The sequence below is a fragment of the Dermacentor albipictus genome, chromosome 9, assembly GCF_038994185.2.
Source record: "Dermacentor albipictus isolate Rhodes 1998 colony chromosome 9, USDA_Dalb.pri_finalv2, whole genome shotgun sequence".
NCBI classification, from domain to species: domain Eukaryota; kingdom Metazoa; phylum Arthropoda; class Arachnida; order Ixodida; family Ixodidae; genus Dermacentor; species Dermacentor albipictus.
This window is the reverse complement of record NC_091829.1, coordinates 121,440,654-121,460,033: the sequence shown is the minus strand read 5'-3', so window position 1 is coordinate 121,460,033 and position 19,380 is coordinate 121,440,654. Positions and strand designations below refer to the sequence as shown.

At 47.0% G+C, this 19,380-nt stretch overlaps 1 protein-coding gene and 1 long non-coding RNA gene across 2 annotated transcripts in view; one reads left to right on the top strand and one right to left on the bottom strand.

The window, feature by feature from the left end:
* Positions 1–511, bottom strand: part of LOC139049650 (uncharacterized) — a 28,382-nt gene extending 27,871 nt beyond the window's left edge. Inside the window, exon 1 of the long non-coding RNA XR_011508466.1 lies at positions 291–511. This is a non-coding gene — a long non-coding RNA (uncharacterized lncRNA). The remainder of the gene's footprint in view (positions 1–290) is intronic.
* Positions 512–2,752: 2,241 nt separating this feature from the next.
* The window catches only part of LOC135912598 (WASH complex subunit 2-like), a 278,899-nt gene continuing 262,271 nt past the window's right edge, over positions 2,753–19,380 (top strand). Inside the window, exons 1-3 of the mRNA XM_065445097.2 lie at positions 2,753–2,909; positions 3,381–3,482; positions 9,897–9,989. Coding sequence (XP_065301169.2) covers positions 2,901–2,909; positions 3,381–3,482; positions 9,897–9,989 — 204 coding nt within the window. The 5' untranslated portion in view covers positions 2,753–2,900. The remainder of the gene's footprint in view (positions 2,910–3,380; positions 3,483–9,896; positions 9,990–19,380) is intronic.

Here is a 19,380-nt window from a genome sequence, read left to right as displayed (position 1 = left end):
GCCATCACGATTCAGAGTGGTCTACGGCCATAAATTGCATAACGACTTTCGCTTTTCCCAGCTACAGGGTGCTAAATGTGTTTCGACATGCAGACATGCATGTTCACGCGTATCTCTTGAAGGGTGCAGTATACACCGATAACCAACACACGATGGACACGGCGTAATGCTTTGGCATTACGCCGTGGCATTATGCCGTGGCATTAAGTTATCCGATTGGTCCTCCATATCACAGGTTCACTGATCCCGTCGCACGTTCCGTATGTTACCAAAAAGCGCAACAAACCTACCGGCAACATCCAAGGAGACGCAGGAGGAAAACTTATGCACAACGCACGGCACGCACGGCTTCGTCAAGAAAGGAGACGTTGATTTGAAGGAATCGCCACACACGGCAAAATGCGCGCCTAGGGACAAACGCATACGAAACAAGCAAATCGGCTTCTCCTCCGTAGTACCTAGGCAAAGGGAGAAATTTCAGGCGCAAACGCCCCTAGATTTTCTCTCTTGCACCCGCTGAAACGACTAGCCAATCACGTGAATTGGCGTTTCCTCTAATGACCGTCTCGTCCCTAGTAGTACCTAGGCAGAGTCAAGGAGCTTTAACTCACGCCTGCGCACAAACGACTGGCGATCCCGCCATATGAACGTCTCGTGAGCCTTTCCGGCGCAACCTACTGAACTGCAGACCTGCACAGATCTCTCTGCTCCTGATCGCCCCTTTTGCCGCTAGGGACGGAGCGTAGAGTGGAGTGGCGCTAGTTATAGTTTGTTCGCTGTCGTCTGCTTCTGCGATCTGTTCAGCGCTTGTGCTGCCATTTCGGCAGGCACAAAGCACTTGTATTGGTGGTAAATGAATAAATTCACAAATATAAAGAAGAACAAAAATTTTCCAATGCTTTGCGTTTGAATAATGAAATTAGAGGAGGAAGAGCGGTGCAAGCAAGGTAAACAACGAGCATAGGTGGCAGCCGCAATGGTAATTAAATGGCATAAATTCCCGTTTCCCAGCCTCCGTAAGAGACTGGAAAAATTGTTTAAAGAGATTCATATGATAACCTAGCTTTTTTGATTTAATTAGATATCCTAATGTCGTAAATGACATTAGGATTTTACTCCTGTGTGTTGTAGTGAAAGGGAGATGATCTGGTAAAACTATTCACAAATGTGCCCGATATGTGCAATAGGTTGATTGAGTCGATCTGCTTGAAGGAGAGGTGAGCATAGCTTGTTTTTAATGATGTTGGATGTCTCGCTCGGTAGAAAGCTTGCAAAAGCGATCCCAGTGCTTTAAAATGTGCTCATGCATTCTGTCACGGAATTCTTTTCAAAGTGCAAAGCTAGCATTTATGCGTGCTACGGCGGCAGCATAACGGTGGTGCGATAGATACGTGTGCAGTGAAGCTGTATGCGTAATTCTCTTTTTGAACTCCCGACGCATTAACGAACAACTTTTAAGAATTAAAATAAGTGGTAATTCGTTCTGTCGTCGAACGTTACGGTGGTTTCCAGTTTCTGAAGAGCGCAGAAGCGAACTTTACAATGTGTACAATGAAACTGTTGTGTACCTCACTTCTTCACTTCACTTTATTACCTTAAAAATCTACCCCGGTTAGGGGGTATTGCATAAGGGGTGGGTTTACAAATAAAGGTTACGGAGAGTGATCTTCATAACAAACAAATGTAGTTACTTGACATAAAACTGTATACAGCGCAAACACATGCAACCACAAAAGTAAGGGACAGGACACAAGCGCTTGTGTCCTGTCCCTTACTTTTGTGGTTGCATGTGTTTGCGCTGTAAACAGTTTTATGTCAAGTATGCACCAACTCGCCCAGAAAGAAGTTTTAATAAATGTAGTTAAGTTGTCCGCAAAAGTTGATGACCACGTGATGGCTGCAATGTCACAGGGAAGGTCATTCCAGTCCACTGCTGTGCGAAGAAAAAATGAGGCCGCAAAAGTAGTGGTGCGAGCACGTGCGCGTGCGATTGAGTAAGGATGGGACGTACGGGGAGATATGCGCGCCGGTGGAATGATATACGGTGCTTGATTGAGGCAACTGTGAAATAATTTGTGAAACAAACAAAGACTGGCGATGCGGCGACGCACAGAAAGATTAGCAAGATCAGTTTTAGGTTTTAGGGATATGATATGCTTATGTCGTATGAATATGAAGAATGGATTAACCTAGTGGCACGATTTTGTACAGATTTTAGTTCGTTTCCTAATTATACCTGGTGCGAGTATACCTGCATATTCTAGTTTCAATCTGATAAGTGATTTGTACGCGAGAAGTTTTATGTCTGATGGTGCGTGACGCAAATGACGCTTTAAAAAAACCGAGGGATCTGTTCGCGGATGATATGATATTGCTGATGTGTGCGTTCCATGAAAGGTCAGAGGATAAGGTGACGCCTAGGTATTTGTATGATTGAACTTGTTCGACAGTGGATTGAGAGAATAGATATGAGAATGATAAGGGATTAAGCTTGCGATGAAAGGAAACGAGCTTGCATTCTACAAACAATGCGACTTATGTTATGAGCAAAAATCATCAAATAGGCAAGCAGTTCGTCACAAGACAATAGCCGCCATACTAATTACAACGCCGCACCAGTAAACCGCGTAGAGTAGCAGACGAACAGGTTATAGAAGCGACACCAACGGCCAAATGGTTGAATGAGAGTGGACGCAAGTGATTCCCATAGAAGCCGGGTGTCTGTGCATGTCTTTAGCTCCAATAGGCCGTGCTCCTCATTTCCCCTCAGCTCGCGCGTGCGCAGTGAACACGGAGACCTCGGGGGCGACGCGCCAGTGTGGTGCCGCTTGGACACATGCGAGCGGAGTGTTTGGCAGTCGCCACAGCCGGCTGAGCCCGACTAGTCCGCTGGCCTGATCATGAACTCTGTAAGTTTCGCCTTGTTTTTTGCCACCAGATGGTCCTATTGTAGGCTACGTCTGCATGAATATTGATTGTGTCTGTTAATCGCTTCACTTGGCAGATGGGGGCGTAGTTATTTCATAGCACAAGTGGCACAAGTCTCCTGAAGCACTCGAAAATTCGCTGGGGTTGTTCGAGTTTAAATTTAGTTCATTTTCTTGTCGATGCCTATTTTGAACACTTACAATGGGCATCATAAAAGTAACATGGTTTGGCGGATCGAAATACGTGTTCGCGTTATCTTTTGAAAACTTGCGAAGTAGAATAAACGTGTGCCACAGTTGAGCAGTTCCCTGTTTGCAAACTCGTGTTCCGTTCGGGTCTGGTGCCCGCAGCACGAGCAATAAGGTTATTCCCGCGTTGATAGCAAGTTTGCACAAAATGCGTCGACCTGAGACACGCTTGTTTTAGACTCGTTTGGGTTTCCCTTTGCACAGGTACACGACGAGGTACTTGCTACAAAGCAGTGGGAGCAACCGCTGACGACTGCCGACATGCGAGCCCGAGCTGCCGAGTGGTCGCTGGCCGATGACTCCAGGGTAACATCCAGCTGACAATGCCATTACTGCGCACATTAAATAGGATGAGGAAATCACTGAACAGAAACGAATGAGCCGTAGGGGCCACAGGTTTTCAACACTTTTCACTACAATAATACAATGCAGGAAGATAATTTCTGCATAATTGCCTTCATGTCGCCATTATGTGCACGATAAACTTGAAATGAGGTACATTCATTTTGAAAGGTTCACTGTAATAGGTAATTGTGATGAACTGTAAGAGCCGACCTTTATTGAGCCTGAGAGATGCGGCGAAGGACCCTTGGCACAGTCCGCTATGATGATGCGACTACCTAAACGATGAATGGCACGGACATGATGATAATACACTGATGATGAAGAAGTGCACAATAAATGCCCACACTAATTTCCTCCACGGGAGAGTGGCCATCCTGGCCGCAGCCTAAAGGTACGGAGAACGCCGCGTGAAGGGTTTCATATAAGAAACGTGGACCACTTCGGTAGAGTAGCAGCAGCGGTCAGTTTAGAGAACAACAGGGGTCACACGATAATTAATGGGAGAAGTAATTTCCAGGACCGTGTATGGGCCAATAAAGCTGGAGTGAAACTTCTCACACAACCCAGGAGTGTGAACTGGTGTCCGTAGCAGCACTTTATAACCAGGCTGGTAGAAAACTACGCAATGAGGTGCATCATAATGGTCCTTGCAGTCCTGTTGTCTAGCTTCGGTGTTGAAGTGGGCATGCTGGCGAAAATGGTCAAGATGGGAAACATATTCTTCCGAGGAAGATGGAGATGGACTGACAGGGGCAGAGAAGAAAGAAACATTGAGAAAGGAACTGGGCGAACAGCCATAAGCAAGGTAGAATGACAAGTAACCGGTTGTGCGTTGAACGGCAGTGTTATACGCGAAGGTGACGAATGGCAAAATTGTGTCCCAATTTCTGTGGTCTGGTCGAATATAAGCGGTTATCATGTCAGAGAGCGTACAATGAAACCGCTCAGTGAGGCCATTGGTCTGAGGATGGTAACCTGAAGTGGTCTTGTGAGTTGTGCCAGAGGCTCTGAGAACTTTGCCTACCAGTTCTGAAAGAAATGTCTTTCCGCAGTCGCTCAGAAGGACACAAGGGGCACCGGGACGCAGGATTATGGCTTGAAGAATGAAGGTAGCAACTTTGGAAGCAGATGCAGAACTGACCTGACACAAGCTGTTTCGGCATAGTGCGCGAGGTGGTCGACGGCTGTAACTATCCATCGACTACCGGCTGGAGTCATAGGAAGTGGCCCATAGAGATCAATGCCAACAACCTCGAACAGTTCTGCAGAACACGAGACCGGTAGTAGCTGCCCGGCAGGAGCTAATGTTGGCCACTTTTGACACTGACAAATGGTGCAGGAAGAGACATATCTCCCAGTAAAAGCGACTTCTTATACCGTCGTAAGTTTTCTGGATGCCAAGGTGGCCAGCAGTCTAATCGTCATGAGAGGCCTGAAGGACATGAGCACGAAGGCAGTGAGGCAGTACGGGCACCCAGCGCTGTCCAACAGGATGATGGATATGGTGGTACAGCACAAAGTTTTGTAGCTTCAATTCTTAGCTGTCGACGGAGCCTGGCATTCGGCAAGGGTGAAGCTCCCTGAAGGTGGTTTATAATATATCGACAGTACGAATCGGTGAGTTGTTGAGATGAAAATGATTCATGGTCGTCCGAAGTGAGATGGTCAAGAGGTGTGAAGAACAAAACCACCGTAGAAGAGATGTCAGGGATTGCGTCCCTGGAGGTGGTTGCGGAGTCATTGATCAGTGCGGCTGGAGGAAGCGGGCAGCGAGAAAGAGCATCTGCATCTTGGTGCTTTTGCCAAACTTGTAGATGATCTCAGTCATATTCTTGCGGATGAAGAATCCAGCGACCAAGATGTCCTGACAAGTTCTTGAGTGTGGAGAGCCAACATAAGGCATGATGGTCCGTAACGATAGTAAAATTGCGGCCGTGGAGATAAGGGTGAAACTTCTGGATGGACCAAATGACAGCTAGGTTTTCCTGCTCAGTGATGGTAAAGTTCTTCTCGGCAGGTGTGAGTACACGGCTTTCATATGCAACGACTCTCTCACGCAAAGAGGTGTCTTGCTGGAGGAGAAGAGCACCAATTCCATGGCCGCTAGCATCTGTGTGCAAGATTGTGGGTGCACTCTCATCAAAATGACACAGAACAGGTTCAAATGTGAGGGCGCCCTTCAGCTGCTCAAAGGCAGATTCACATTCCGGTGACCACATGAAAGGCACCAGAACAATGCAGGTTGTGTAAAGGAGCAGCTATAGAGGCAAAGTCACATATAAATCGGCGAAAATAGGAAGAGATGCCAAGGAAACTGCGTAGTTCTTTGGTCCTTTCTGGTCGAGGAAAGCAAAGCACCACCTAAATTCTATCAGGATCAGGTCGAATACCATCCTTGATCACAATGTGACCTAACACCTTGATTGTCTTGCTTGCAAGACCCGCCGTGGTTGCTCAGTGGCTATGGTGTTGGGCTGCTGAGCACAAGGTCGCGGGATCAAATCGCCGGCCACAGCGGCCGCATTTCGATGGGGGCGAAATGCGCAAACACCCGTGTACTTAGATTTAGGTGTACGTTAAAGAACCCCAGGTAGTCAAAATTTCCGGAGTCCTCCACTACGGCGTGCCTCATAATCAGAAAGTGGTTTGGGCACCTAAAACCCCATACTTTTTCTTTTTTTTTTTTGCTTGCAAAACGTTGCAGGTGCTGGGCAAATGTCGATGAGAAAATAACGATATTGTCCAGGGGCCGTATTCTGTAGCGGTTCGCTTTGGAACCGGTTTGGTTTGGCTGTTACGTCTGGATTACGTCACTCGGAGAAAGAGCTGAACAGGGCGACGTGAGGGGAACCAATCAACGAGCGGCGGTCTGCCTGACGATCACGTCATCATTTTTGTTTGTGCTCATTCGTTTGTGTCCCAATTTCTGTGGTCTGGTCGAATATAAGCGGTTATCATGTCAGAGAGCGTACAATGAAACCGCTCAGAGAGGCCATTGGTCTGAATATGGTCACCTGAAGTGGTCTTGTGAGTTGTGCCAGAGGATCTGAGAACTTTGCCTACCAGTTCTGAAAGAAATGTCTTTCCGCAGTCGCTCAGAAGGACACAAGGGGCACCGGGACGCAGGATTATGGCTTGAAGAATGAAGGTAGCAACTTTGGAAGCAGATGCAGAACTGACCTGACACAAGCTGTTTCAGCATACGGTATAGCAATTGAAGGATGTTGCTGGTTTGATAAAAAACATTGGTTTGTATAGAACACTTGCAAATATATTTTCAGTAATAAATGTGAGCCTGCGGCGCAGACGGCTACTGGGAGTTGTAATTTTATTTGTGTTGTTTTCTTATTTAGTCACTAGGTGGTGTGCCATACGTTATGCAAACAACTTGCCTCGCTTTGTTTACGTTTTGGACTTGTTTGCCCGCCGAAACCGAAACGATGTCGTCGCACAAGAACAGGCGGCTGGGTCCTCATGTTTCAGCGAGGCAGTGCGAAATACTCGTTTCATTTGTCGAGGAGCACCCCTACCTAGCAAAGGCGTCGTGTGTGTTGGGCCAGCAGCTGACGCTGTTGCGCCGTGGATGGGAATCTAACCCATCCTTTTTCTTTGGCCACAACCGTAATGGCCTTGGCGACGGCTGTAATGATCCGGCTGACCGAAGGCTGCGACAGTGCAATCGCTTCTTCATTCCCCACGCACTGGAAAGCTCCCGGTGGCAAAAAACCACCGCGCGCACAGCACTTTCATCATAGTGTCGACACCACGATATCTTTGAGGTCTGAGATGTTCTTCCAGCTCATCACAAAGACGTCGCACTATGTCTTTGGAGAGCCTAAAATGCCTTTGAAACTCTTCTTCGGCCATGCCGAACGCGACGCGTCGTTGCCTCTCGTCGCGTTGTTGTCTTTCAGCGCTTGCCAGCAGCACAACCAAAGGAGCCACCATTGCCGTCTCTGTCTCGTCTCGTCTAGGTGCCGGATCGTCAGCTGGCGCGAGACTATCCGGCAGCCACGATTGCCCTAGCAACCCTCGATATCATGCTCGCCACCGCGCGTGACCCTCAAGCGAACCACTTCTTCGCGGTTCCTCTCGTAGCAGGGAACTGGTTCCTTTCCAGATGATTGTCAACCTGTGTGATGTCAACAAAATTTGTCATCCCGCCCACCAGGGATGACGACAACGAAGCGCCGACCAATGGCAACAGCCAGACCGAACCGGTTCCAAAGCGAATCGCTACAGAATACGGCCCCAGATAGCACAAGCATGTTTTCCACTTCAGGCTGCGCAGAACAGTGTCAATCATGGGCTCAAAAGTTGCGGGAGCATTGCAGAGGCCAAAGGGCATGACGTTGACCCCGCAGCTCCACCACTTTTGACGTTACAGTAAGGGTCGACCTTTATTGAGCCTGAGAGATACGGCGAAGGACCATCAGCACAGTCCACTATGGTGATGCGACTACCCACATGATGGAGGAGGGCACACACATGGTGATGTCAAATACAAATGATGAAGTGCACAATAAATGTCCACATAATAAAGGATTTGCGGTCTGTAGACAGTGCAGTCATGAACATGTGAAACAAATATTTATCTGCATGCAGCAGGCACAACCTCATGTAAAAGATGGCTGCAGGTTTTGAGGAACCCTCTGTTTTGCTGCTATGACACCATAGACGCCAACCATGACAATGACTTACTCTCAAGCTAAATCTTCCGGTTGCTGATGCATCCTGCCCCGCAATCCGGTTACCACTTGCTGTTGTTTTAGGGGTCTCAAGCTTTATTTCATGCCAATGCACGAAGAAACCTATGATGCTTGTTAAAGATGCAAGAAATTTTCCTAGGACCCAACAAGCTCTGGTATCAGCCTTTTACTGAACACAAATTGAACCTATACAAACCTTAAGAGCTGCGTCAGTTTTTACACATAATATTAATGGCTGCTGACATGAACTGTTACGAGCATGTCACACACATAGAACATATTTTTTGTTAGGCATTACTGCTGATGGATGATTGCACACATTTTACATTTTTTGTCCTTCACACTGAATCTGGTATGCATTCTGAAGCAATGCACCAACATACTTGCTTTTCTTTGTTAGAGAGGCACTGAAACATTTTTTTAAACATGGTAGGAAAACATTCCCAATTAATGCTGCTGGGAACATAGGAGCCAAACATGAAGCTGCTGCATGCAGCAGGGAACCTGCACGCTTTCATGCAGTTTTCGGTACCAGTGCTCTTTTACCACCTTAAGTAATGTTGTCGATGATGCTCCATGAAGCACAATGGCCCATAAATCCCAGCCAGTGGGCACACACATGGGCACTCTGCCAAGTAAATGGGGAAACAGCAGTTAAAGCCTGCCTTTTCACTGCTTCTTTGTTGCCTTCAGGTGCTTTGTCATCTTTGAAGGGTTACAGTAAGTGGAAAGGAAAGATCAGAGCATTAGTGCCACCGCAGCTCGGAGGAAGCTGAGAAGTCTTGTTAAGAATAAAGTCCTTGGAAGGCATTTAAGGAATTCATCAAGAACATGCCAGCATTTTGCTCAGTTTCAAGAAAATATGTTTAGTGCCCCTTCCTTTTTCTACTGCGAGTTAAATATCTGTAGTATTCAAACCAAAGATTCCCTGCTTCTCATAATGTTTGTTTCATCACTGGTACATGGTTCTTAATATAAATTTTGCTGCGAACTAGGCAAGCTCCAGTTCAAATGCAGACATAGATATGGCATAGATGAAAGCTGCAATTCTTGTGTGCCAATGTGCACTGTCCATTCTGTGTAATCCTAGCTGCCTGGGCAGGGATATTTCGAGCTGGCAAAAGCATGTTTGGAGCAAATGTAAAGCAACAAAGTGAAATGTGAAAAACATGCCGTCTGGCACTAGAAAGTGTGACTTTCAGCGTTGCGTGGAAAAATTCTGTGCCATAATCTAAGTGATTTTTTTTAGTGCTCCAAGTAGTTTTCCCAGTTTATAATGTATTAAAAACCATGCACCACAATTAATGACAGGAAGCAAGTGTCTGGTTTGAACACTGCATATTGCCCTTCTATTTCGCAGCCACTAAATTTAACTTGGAGCAATGGTAGGTGACGTAATTCCAGCAGGTGAATATAGAGTTTAATTTAAGAACAGAGTACCCAAGCCACAGCCAAGCATTGGGGGATGCAAACTCCTTTGTGGGCCCTTTGCAGTCTTTTGTGCTTGCTGTTGCCTGGTGGTTTGCGTCCCCAGCACGTTGGCACCTTAATCTAAAGCTCTCTTTTGCTGGTAAAAGCATGTTCTTGGACACGAATATATTGTACCAATATAGTTGTGAAAAAATCCCCTGCTCATAAAACTGAATGTTCTGCCGGTTGGTTTCAGTTGCTTGCATACCTCGAGGTTTTCACCGAGAGCATAACATCAAGAACCTGTGAAATCCAGAAGCAACTGGAAGGACTCATTCATGAAACTCTGGTAAGAGTTGCCTTGGTCATTGGATTCATTACCATAGCCTGTCCCAAGCCGACACTACTTGCACGGTTAAACTGTCACTGCACACAGATGAGCTGAAAATTTGCAAAGGCACCCACTGCGAGAAGTGGCAGCACCATCACTGAATTAGTGTGGATGGGCAACATGCAGGCGGCGATGCTTCGCTATGAGCAACATTGTGGTAATGCAGATTGTGATGCTACACTGTTTTTCATCATTGGACGTTTGCACAGAAAGAGCACTACAGAAAGAGTGCTAGCTGTCGGGGAGCTCACTCTCAACCACAGTATTCTTTTCCTTTTTTTTTCATTTTTCACAGTTCTCTGCATCTATTTGGCCTGTATCGTCCTTAGTCACTTAACTTATTATGCATCACATACCTGGTGCTGCAATTTCATATCAATTCATCTACAATTTTCATGTAACAGTGTAGACTGGTCTACACTTTTGCGGAAAACTCTCAATGATAAACTAGAAGGTATGTTTAGTATTACATTTTCTTTTGATTTAAAGCAAGTTGTTGACGAATTCACTAGAACACAGTGTAACTATAGATCTGTTGTTGGATAGTTTTTTTTCTTTAGTTGCCACATTACTGCCACATACAGTTGTGATGTATTTCCTGGCATATCCGGCCAGCAAGCACTCTTAATGTGTAGCATTCTTGGGGTACTTCACACACTTTCCAAGGGCTATGTATCTATCTATGTATGTTTGTATCTATGTTTGATAACTTTGTTTTTTGTTTTTACAGCGAAATGTAGAACCATTTCAAAGTCCTCATAAATTAATGCATTCAGCATTTCATTTTGAGCAGAATGAAAAAGAGGGAAAGAAATAACCTTCTTGGGAGACGCTACAACCAAAAAGAACACTTTTGCACGTTACAATCAGAAATGGGTAATAAAATACTGACAATATTGTGATCCGAGATCCCACGGCAGAAAAAAAAAAGTGGCATAACAAATAAAACTGCGCGGAATAAACACTAAGTCTAGGATACAGCTCAAACGGCCCTGCATTCGAGTTGCTTTATTTACGACTCGAATAAGTTTATGCAAATCCTAATGTTATAAAGAATATGCATGTGGTTGCTTGGATACACTCCAGAATATACTCATTCCCAGTCAATGTCCGGGATATTAGAATTGCCAACTAAAAGCATTTTACTATTCACATACTGATGCATGTGTACTTGTAATGTGTACTTGTGGGTGACACGTGTGGTTGGTCTGTACATTGCATATAGAATAAAATTGTTGAATAAAAGTTTTATGCATAGGCACTCTAGTGAGGGTAAATTGTGCAGCAAGACAGCACCAAATCTCTTTTTTAATAAGCACTGCTACTCCACCACTTCTAGTTAGCGTTTGTAGAAAACAGTATATGACAGTGGGAAAATGTATTCATTGATGATTTTACAGTGATAGGGGGATTATGCTACAATGATATTCTAAATTCCTCAGATTTATTCTTAGCGCCACAGGAGTTTAAATGGGTGGTTTGCAAAATAGCAAGTGCCATCTGGTGCACAACAGGCAAAGCTGCAGTACTCTGCACGCGAGAGTATCTGCTTACAAAGTAAGTTTCGTTTCTGTCTTCTGTCTGGCCTCTGCCACGACAACTGCATATGTTCACTGTGGCAAAAATAACTGAAGATGCCATCACTACGTGCCAGTTTTCGGACATGTCATGGACCTCCGACTTCTTGAAGCGTACCATTCAAACTGATCGTATATGGCAGTATCTACTTTCTATAACTGCCACTATTCACCAGGCTCATAGAGGCTTGGCACTGAAGAAAGAAGATTACATTAAAGATATTGTATATTTGGAGGCAGCTGATGCCAGCATGGGGCTGATGCGAGCGACATGGGCTCCTTCAACAAAGAACAGAGTGCATGTCATCGAAACACACTGCCAATGTGTCGCCGAGTGTCCACACTTTGTTTGGCAGACTGGCCACGCGCAGTGACCATCATGCAAGGCCTTATTTGCTCTTTGCTGCCGACAGAGTATAGAGAGAACCAGCTCTGTGTTCATTTAACCGCGACATAATTGTCCAGATGCTAAAATGCTCATGAAAGTAAACACTTTACAACTCGCGGTGTTTTCATTGGAAGTGCCATCGACTGCTGCTTCGACAACCGGGAGCTAGGCCTACTGGCTCGAGTGATCGGCGGCTGCCGACAAAGTCAGTGCGCCAAGCGGGATTCTCCGCTTAGGAGAGTTTACCGTGAGAGCAGCATTCCGGGCAAGTTGGTAATCCATTGCTTAAATGATATTGCGCGACATAAAAACGACACGGACGTGAAAGAAGACGACACACCAAGCGCAAACTTTCAACTAAGTTTATTGTGCCATCGCGTCATTTTATACATGGCAGGCAACGTAGATCGCGCAGGCACTTACAAGGAAATGAAGTGCGAATTCATGTAACATGGTTACATGTCGTGTGATGTCGCGTCCAAGTAAAGTAATTCTTTTTCTGTGAGAGCCAGAGACGGGAAGCTGACACACGCATCACCCAATTTCGCGATCTGCGCTTCAGATATCTCACGGATGAGCTGCGTACTGCCACGGGAAACAATCGTACATTGATCCTCAAGAGGCTTGCACCCATGATCGCGACAGTGGATCGGCAAGAAACCCCCAGAGCCGTTTTTAACATTGTTGCTGTGCTCACGGAGCCGATTATTGAGGCAACGCCCAGTTTGTCCTATATATTTCTTCCCACATGAAAGCGGAAGGTTGTACACCACCCGGTGTACACACTCGACAAACTTTTTTCGGTGATGCTTTCTGCACTTATCGGAAGGGACGGCATTTGGATCCGTCAGCCTGCAAAGCCTGCTGAGCTTGTCGGGAGCAGAAAAAACAACTCTTACATTCGCTCTTTGGGCAATCTTTTTCAAGTTGTGGGATATCCTGTGCATGTAAGGTATGACACTAACTTTAGGGCGTGTGCCAGGAGGGGCATCGGCAACTGACTTCTGCGTACTGGATCGCGCTTCTCTTAAGATGCGTTCCGCGACAGACACTAGCACCACCCTAGGATATCCAGCCAAGGACAACCGTAAAGTTTGCGCTTCTAAGCTTACGTCCACAACATGACAGCAAGACTTGCTAAGGGCATTCTTGAAGCACAAACTGATAATGGCCCGCTTAACAAGCTTAGAATGTGCGGACGTATACGGCAGAAGTGGTTTGTTGGCTCGCGGCTCATACGACCAACCGTTTTCTCGACTGTATGCACTAATTGCCACTGATGAAGGTGGTAGACCTTGCTCACTGGCCGTGGGTGTTGCCGGTTACGAAGAAGCTTCCGCTAGCAATAACGCATAGCTTCTTTCGAACACTTTAAAGCATGCTTGAATAATAAGAGGCTAAATGAAAAATGCATTTAGATATCTGTACACCGCCGACAGAAAAGAGCAAATCGGGTGAACTCCATCGGATGGTGGTCATTCCGCGCAGCCCTTCGGCGACACCAACTGCCCTCGGATGGTATCTTTCGATCACTCCAGTGGTGTAGTATTGGCCGCTGATTGTCATGTCAGGCACACTTTCGACATTATAATATTTATTGTAATTACATGCCAGCGACAACTGAGTGACACCACTGCACTTTCGCAAGCTCTGTCCGTCCTCGTCCATCTTGAGCTTTCCACATTTTTGGCAAAATGCAGCTGCGTTTAAGGGTTTCTCGAAGCTTGCAGGCTGAAATAACCTCGTGGCGCTGGCATATGACAATTCAGTCGCCCAAACAGTGTGATGAGAATCGGCTCTGCGAGGAGCGAGCAAGTTGTATGCTGTGATGGCATCGCCAGCCATTGCTTATCCATGCTGCTTGCCTCGCTGGATAACTGTTCTCGGACGGAAACCGAAATAAACTTGTGCTCCGTTTGCTAGTGAAGCACTTTGTGCACAATATGCAACACAACTAGCCGGCCTTTTCTTGAAAATACCGCGATCCAAACCACCACAAACCGGTGTCTCAAAGCACGCTATAGGGCTGTGTTGCTTGTTCATCTGATTCTCGTTTATAACCATGTAGAGGACGCTCGTGACAGCCATGTTCGCGCATGCGCAACAGCATTTTTGCAAACCATCCATTGACCAAGTGGAGCTCCTTCTGCACCGTCATCATATCGCGTCGTTCCCATGATAGTTCCTTCCGCTCGCTCATTAGGCTTGACTTTCTGTTCTGTTTGTCAGCCCACTTGTGCATATCTTTATCAACCTTCGGTTTGTTGTTCTGCAAGCTCTCTTCCCTCGCTGTTTGTCGCCTTTTGCACTATCCCAAGGCAGCTCGCGTTTTTAAAAGTAGCTTGTGAATAGTCATCCTAAAGTCGTGACTCGCAATTTAAGTGACCACTTGCCACTTTTTTGCATGGTTCCAAAAGCATTTACCCATTCAATCGAATCTTTAAATTTTGTTACAACCATGTGAGTTATAATGCAGGACGGCATTCAACACCTCTGTTAGCTAATATTTTTCAGTGAACTAGAAGGAATTTTAATAATGTTAAAAGTGACCCTAGTGCATTGCATGAGACCATCATAATTGAACTGTGTGGTAACACGTTCCCAGTGGCCGAAGCACAAAAAGGCTATGAAGCCTTAGTGTATCTGGTCCCTTTTCTGTTGCATTTCTAAATGTGAACTCTTTAACGAGTTTTCATTTAGTAGAGACATAGAAGTTTGGAAGAATATAAAAAGTATAGAAATCTGCTAAGCGAGTACATTAAAAAGAAATTGGTACTGCATGAACAAATACTCTGAAATCTATTTCAATCCCCCCCAAAAATTGGTGTACTTTCACGGACCTGAAAACACGGATACTAGCTGTTGGGATGCGCAACTCTCACTTGTCCCCCAATATGTTGCTTTCCCGCATAGCTCCCGTTTCCTGTAATCCGGCTTCGCCGCGTGGCTTGATGGCCACGGCAGTCGGTGTGGTTGAAGCGCAGTACGAGAGATGGCACGAGTGTTGCGCTGCTAACGCCACCTAACGGCGGGGTAACTTGGGCGCAGAAAGGAGAAGGCTCTTCCTCTTGGGTTCGAGGTCAGCAAGCGACGCGGACGTTCTGCGCGTGCGCCGATCCATGCTTCTGCGAGACCATCTCGCGAGCCTCGTTCTAACGTGCCACTATTCGCATGATCGTACGCGCGAACGACCAGGCGTTGGTGTCCAGCATGGGGCGAACATATTCGCTCATTATCCGGTCGCAGTGAGTCGGACTTCCTAGATTTGTTGCGCACCCATCGGCATGCTTTAGGGATAGCAACTCGGCTAGCAGGCATTGATCTCTGAAAGGTGCAATAAATAGCCTTGTGATTGTTTGCACTACTGTGTTGTCGTTCCTTTGTCCCAAGAGCACGGGTGAGAACCTCACATCTGGCACCCGACGTGGGGCTCTTGGAGCACCGGACGATAGTTTGAACAGTTTTGCTTTAATCGAGACCTTTGTTTGAACCGAAGCGTAGGGCTAGCGTGGATTTTGATCGCTATCATCGACGGCGTGCTTTCTTGAGCGAGGCAATGATGGCTGTAGTGTGTGTGAACTTGTCAACATGCTAAGCCTTTTCGCAAGTGTTTTTTTTTTTTTTATGACATTTGTCGGTATGAGAGCCACGTGGTCGACATCCTGGAAGAGCGAGGCTTAGTGCCCACGGAGCATTGGCAAGCCTGAAGCGAGTGAGTAGGGAAGCCTTGTGGGCGGTCCGAATTTTTTATGTAAATAGCTTCTTCTATCTCTTTGACTCTGATGAAGTCGCAGCTGTGGGAGCCAGGTGGCCGCGGGTCACGGGTGCCGCTATGGGCCGACTGGTATTGTGGCCTGGCACCGGGCGCTTCGACACCATTTGGGACGGTGGGCACCATCAACTCGGATGCTGTGTGCACGAGCGGGGTAGGGTCACCTAACAGAGAGCTGACGTCTCCTCATGGCTGCCTGTCTTGCGCCCATTTTGGGTGTTGTTTTTTGGATGCCGGTTTTTGTCAGGGTAGCGATGCTTTAGGCCTAAGGCTTTGTGAAGCTGCCTGTCGCACCTGGAAGGACACAACCTGGTGGACCGTGATGTTGAGGTGTTGCACTTTGCTTCCCTCATTCTAGTTAGCCTCGCACAAATTAAGATTACTTGTTCGACACAAGGACGCGAGCTTCGTTCCCGTGAACTTAGCATCTGAGTAGGTGCCCGATCTTTTGCTGGCCGAGTTGAAATCGTACCACGTGGGCGATGCGCATGCAGAATTTCTCTCCCTTGCACTACTTTAGTATTTGCCGAGTGCGTTGAGTGTACGCAGCGCGATTGGAGTCACCCCTGGTTTGCTGTCAACTGCACATCGTCTGCGCTGCTGCCCTGGACTACGATCGAGCCACTCCTGGCAATGGTGATGCTGTGGCCAGTTCGGCACAGTGACTTCGGCGGCTGCCTGTATCCAGCTCGCAACCCTCGGCGGCGGAGAAAAGTGCAGGCGGTCACCAACAGCTTCTCTGGCTCTTGCCAGCAGGGCGCGTCGGCGCGAGCGACAATTCCTCGTACCGACTACTGCATCGCCATTTCCGAAGTCCTGGCCTGGAATCGTGCCATCGAGTCTGCAGAGCTGCTGCTGTGACGAGTGGACGCCAGCGGTGTACCCCACGGACAATGCGGCTCGCATGTTATGGACAGCGTGTGGACATTTCCTCGGGGTGGCCACTGTTGCATGTACCACCTTGTTCGCGAAGCACACATTGATGTTAGACCATGTGACATGTTTCGCCGGTATACGTAGTGAGTTAAGGTTGGGGGGATGTTGTTTTCCCACATAGCTCCTTTCTCTGGTAATCCAGCTTCGCCACGTGGCCTGATGCCCGTGGCAGTCAGTCTGGTGGAAGTGCAGTAGGAGAGATGGCGCGAGTCTTGCACTGCTAACGGCGCCTAACGGCAGGGTTACTTGGGCGTGGAAAGGAGAAGGCTCTTCCTCTTTGGTTCGAGGTCGTCAAGCGGTGCTGACATTCTGTGCGTGCGCCGATCCATGCTTCTGCAATACCATCTCGCGAGCCTCGTTCTAACGCGCCACCGTTCGCGTGACCGTACGTGCGAACGACCAGGCGTTGGTGCCCAGCATTGGGTGAACATATTCGCTCATTATTTGGTCGCTGTGAGTCGGACTTCCTAGATTTGTTGCGCGCCCATCAGCATGTTTTGGGGATAGCAACTCGGCTAGCAGGCATTGATCTATGAAAGGTGCAATAAATGCCCTTGTGATTGTTTGCACTACTGCGTTGTTGTTCCTTTGTCCCAAAAGCACGGGTGAGAACCCCACATAGCATGCCCACTTAAATCATACTAGGTGATGAGAGTGCAACTAGTAAAGACCTCGCTAATGAATTTAACTGACAACTGACATTTTGTGACATCTCAGGAATTCGGATCGCCTAATAAGGCAAACCAGTAAATGCAATTCAGTGTGCCCAGTACTTCATTTGCGAACTTAAACTGCGCTAGGGACAACACACCAAGGTAGAAGAGGACATGACGAACGCAGCATTCAAGATAATTTTTGTGTACAAAAACGAAGTATGTGTAGTACGCAAACGTTGCATCGGTACTTGCTGATATCTTTCTAGCTAAATTAGATTGCTTGTTAAGCAAGGTGCCGCACAATACAAACATAGATGAGAAGAGCACGAGGACGGGTGCAGACCTGCGACTGGGTTTTATGTCTGTGTGTGCAAAGTCATTGCCTACGCGCATGCTAGAAACCTGCTTTCATTCTGTTCGTATTGTGCAGCACCTTGTTTAATGATGTGTGACCGACTCGCCCAGCAACATGCACTATTGAATTAGATTGCTTTTTGTGGCGGGTGCTTACTGACAACTGCATAGTTTGTGTCTTTAAATACCTAGATGACTTTTTAATCTTGTTAAATGCTAACTCTGACGATGACCTTAAAGAACTAGCGAAATGCATTCGTGAGTCCTTCAAATCCACCACCACCAAGTTGTATTTTACCTTTGTATTGCCCGAGAATGCTTCTTCGCCGCTTTTAGACTTAAAGCTGTTCTTTTATGATAAGGACCACCTATGTTGCTCATACTGCCTTGTTCAAATGGGGCACTTTTGCTGTTCGATTTGTGTCACTCAGAGTTGGTCAAGAGGAGCATTGCGGTGTCATGCTTGAGGTCATCTCCTGCCAAGTAATGTCATCATAAGGTTCAAGTTAGTTTCTCTTCCCACGTGGAACATCGCCATTATGCAAGTTCCCCACACGCACTCCACACTTCGGGCCATAGCTGAGTCTCTGTTGAAGGCCATATGCCACCATACCACCGACACTGGGGGTGAAAAACGAGAAACAAGAGACAGGCAAAAGTTTTAGGTGATGTCGCATGTCCATAAGGTTTTGCATGGGATGAAGAGGGCGGCCAGAAAATTCGCTGTTGCGATTTTTTTCAGTACCCTGCAAGTTACCGCATTCATGTGCCCTAATATAAATAAACCTAAAACTGATGAATGTGGCGTGAAACACAGGCACACTTATGCAGGGTGTCTACCGACCGGGAAAACCGGGAATTCTCAGGGAATTTGAATAGTCTAAAAATACTCAGGGAATTTGTGCGTCTATCAGGGAACATTACCTGTAACTTTAGTGAAAGGGCATGAAAGTCGTGTTAATGCTGGCTCCAGTAACAGAGGAATCGCAAAGAATCGTCATTGACGCCGTGTCATCGGCACGATGTATTGCGAGAGGAGTTAACGACCGATTTTCCAGACGCCCGATTTTTCGGACATGCCCGATAATTCGCACGACTTTGCGGCACCACCACGTACTCCATATAGTCAATGTATATTGCCCTGACTGCAGGTCTGAAATGGCATTAATCAAAGCCACCACCGCCGCCATTTTGATTATCTCGCCGCATCGAACCGGCACCCTCGCACGCAGATCCGCTGGCAGCCGTAGCCACTACCGCGGCAACGTTAAGCCTAGCTGCTTCTACGTTCGCTACTAAGCTTCTTGCCGTGCGGTGCAGTGTTTTTCATTGAAAGAATTCGCCGCTGTCTGCAATGGCACCGACTCTTTCTTTGTAATCCTCGCGATTGGCTTCGAAGCTCGCAGAGCACAGCGCGTTGCGTAATGCCAGTCACCGAAAGTTAGTTTAGCCTCAGTACAGTAGTGCTAGCGGTGAAGCATAACAAGGGTGCGAAGGGGCAATTGTCATGGGACACAGTATGCATTCCTTAATTATACACGCGTGCACCCCCGTCTCATGTGAAAGTGCGAGCACCGATATGCCTAATAAGTGTACTGACAGGCTTTAAGAGTTCTTTTTGGAGGTGCTTGTGGCAATTTTAGCCCTTAAGGGCAGTTAAAGACGC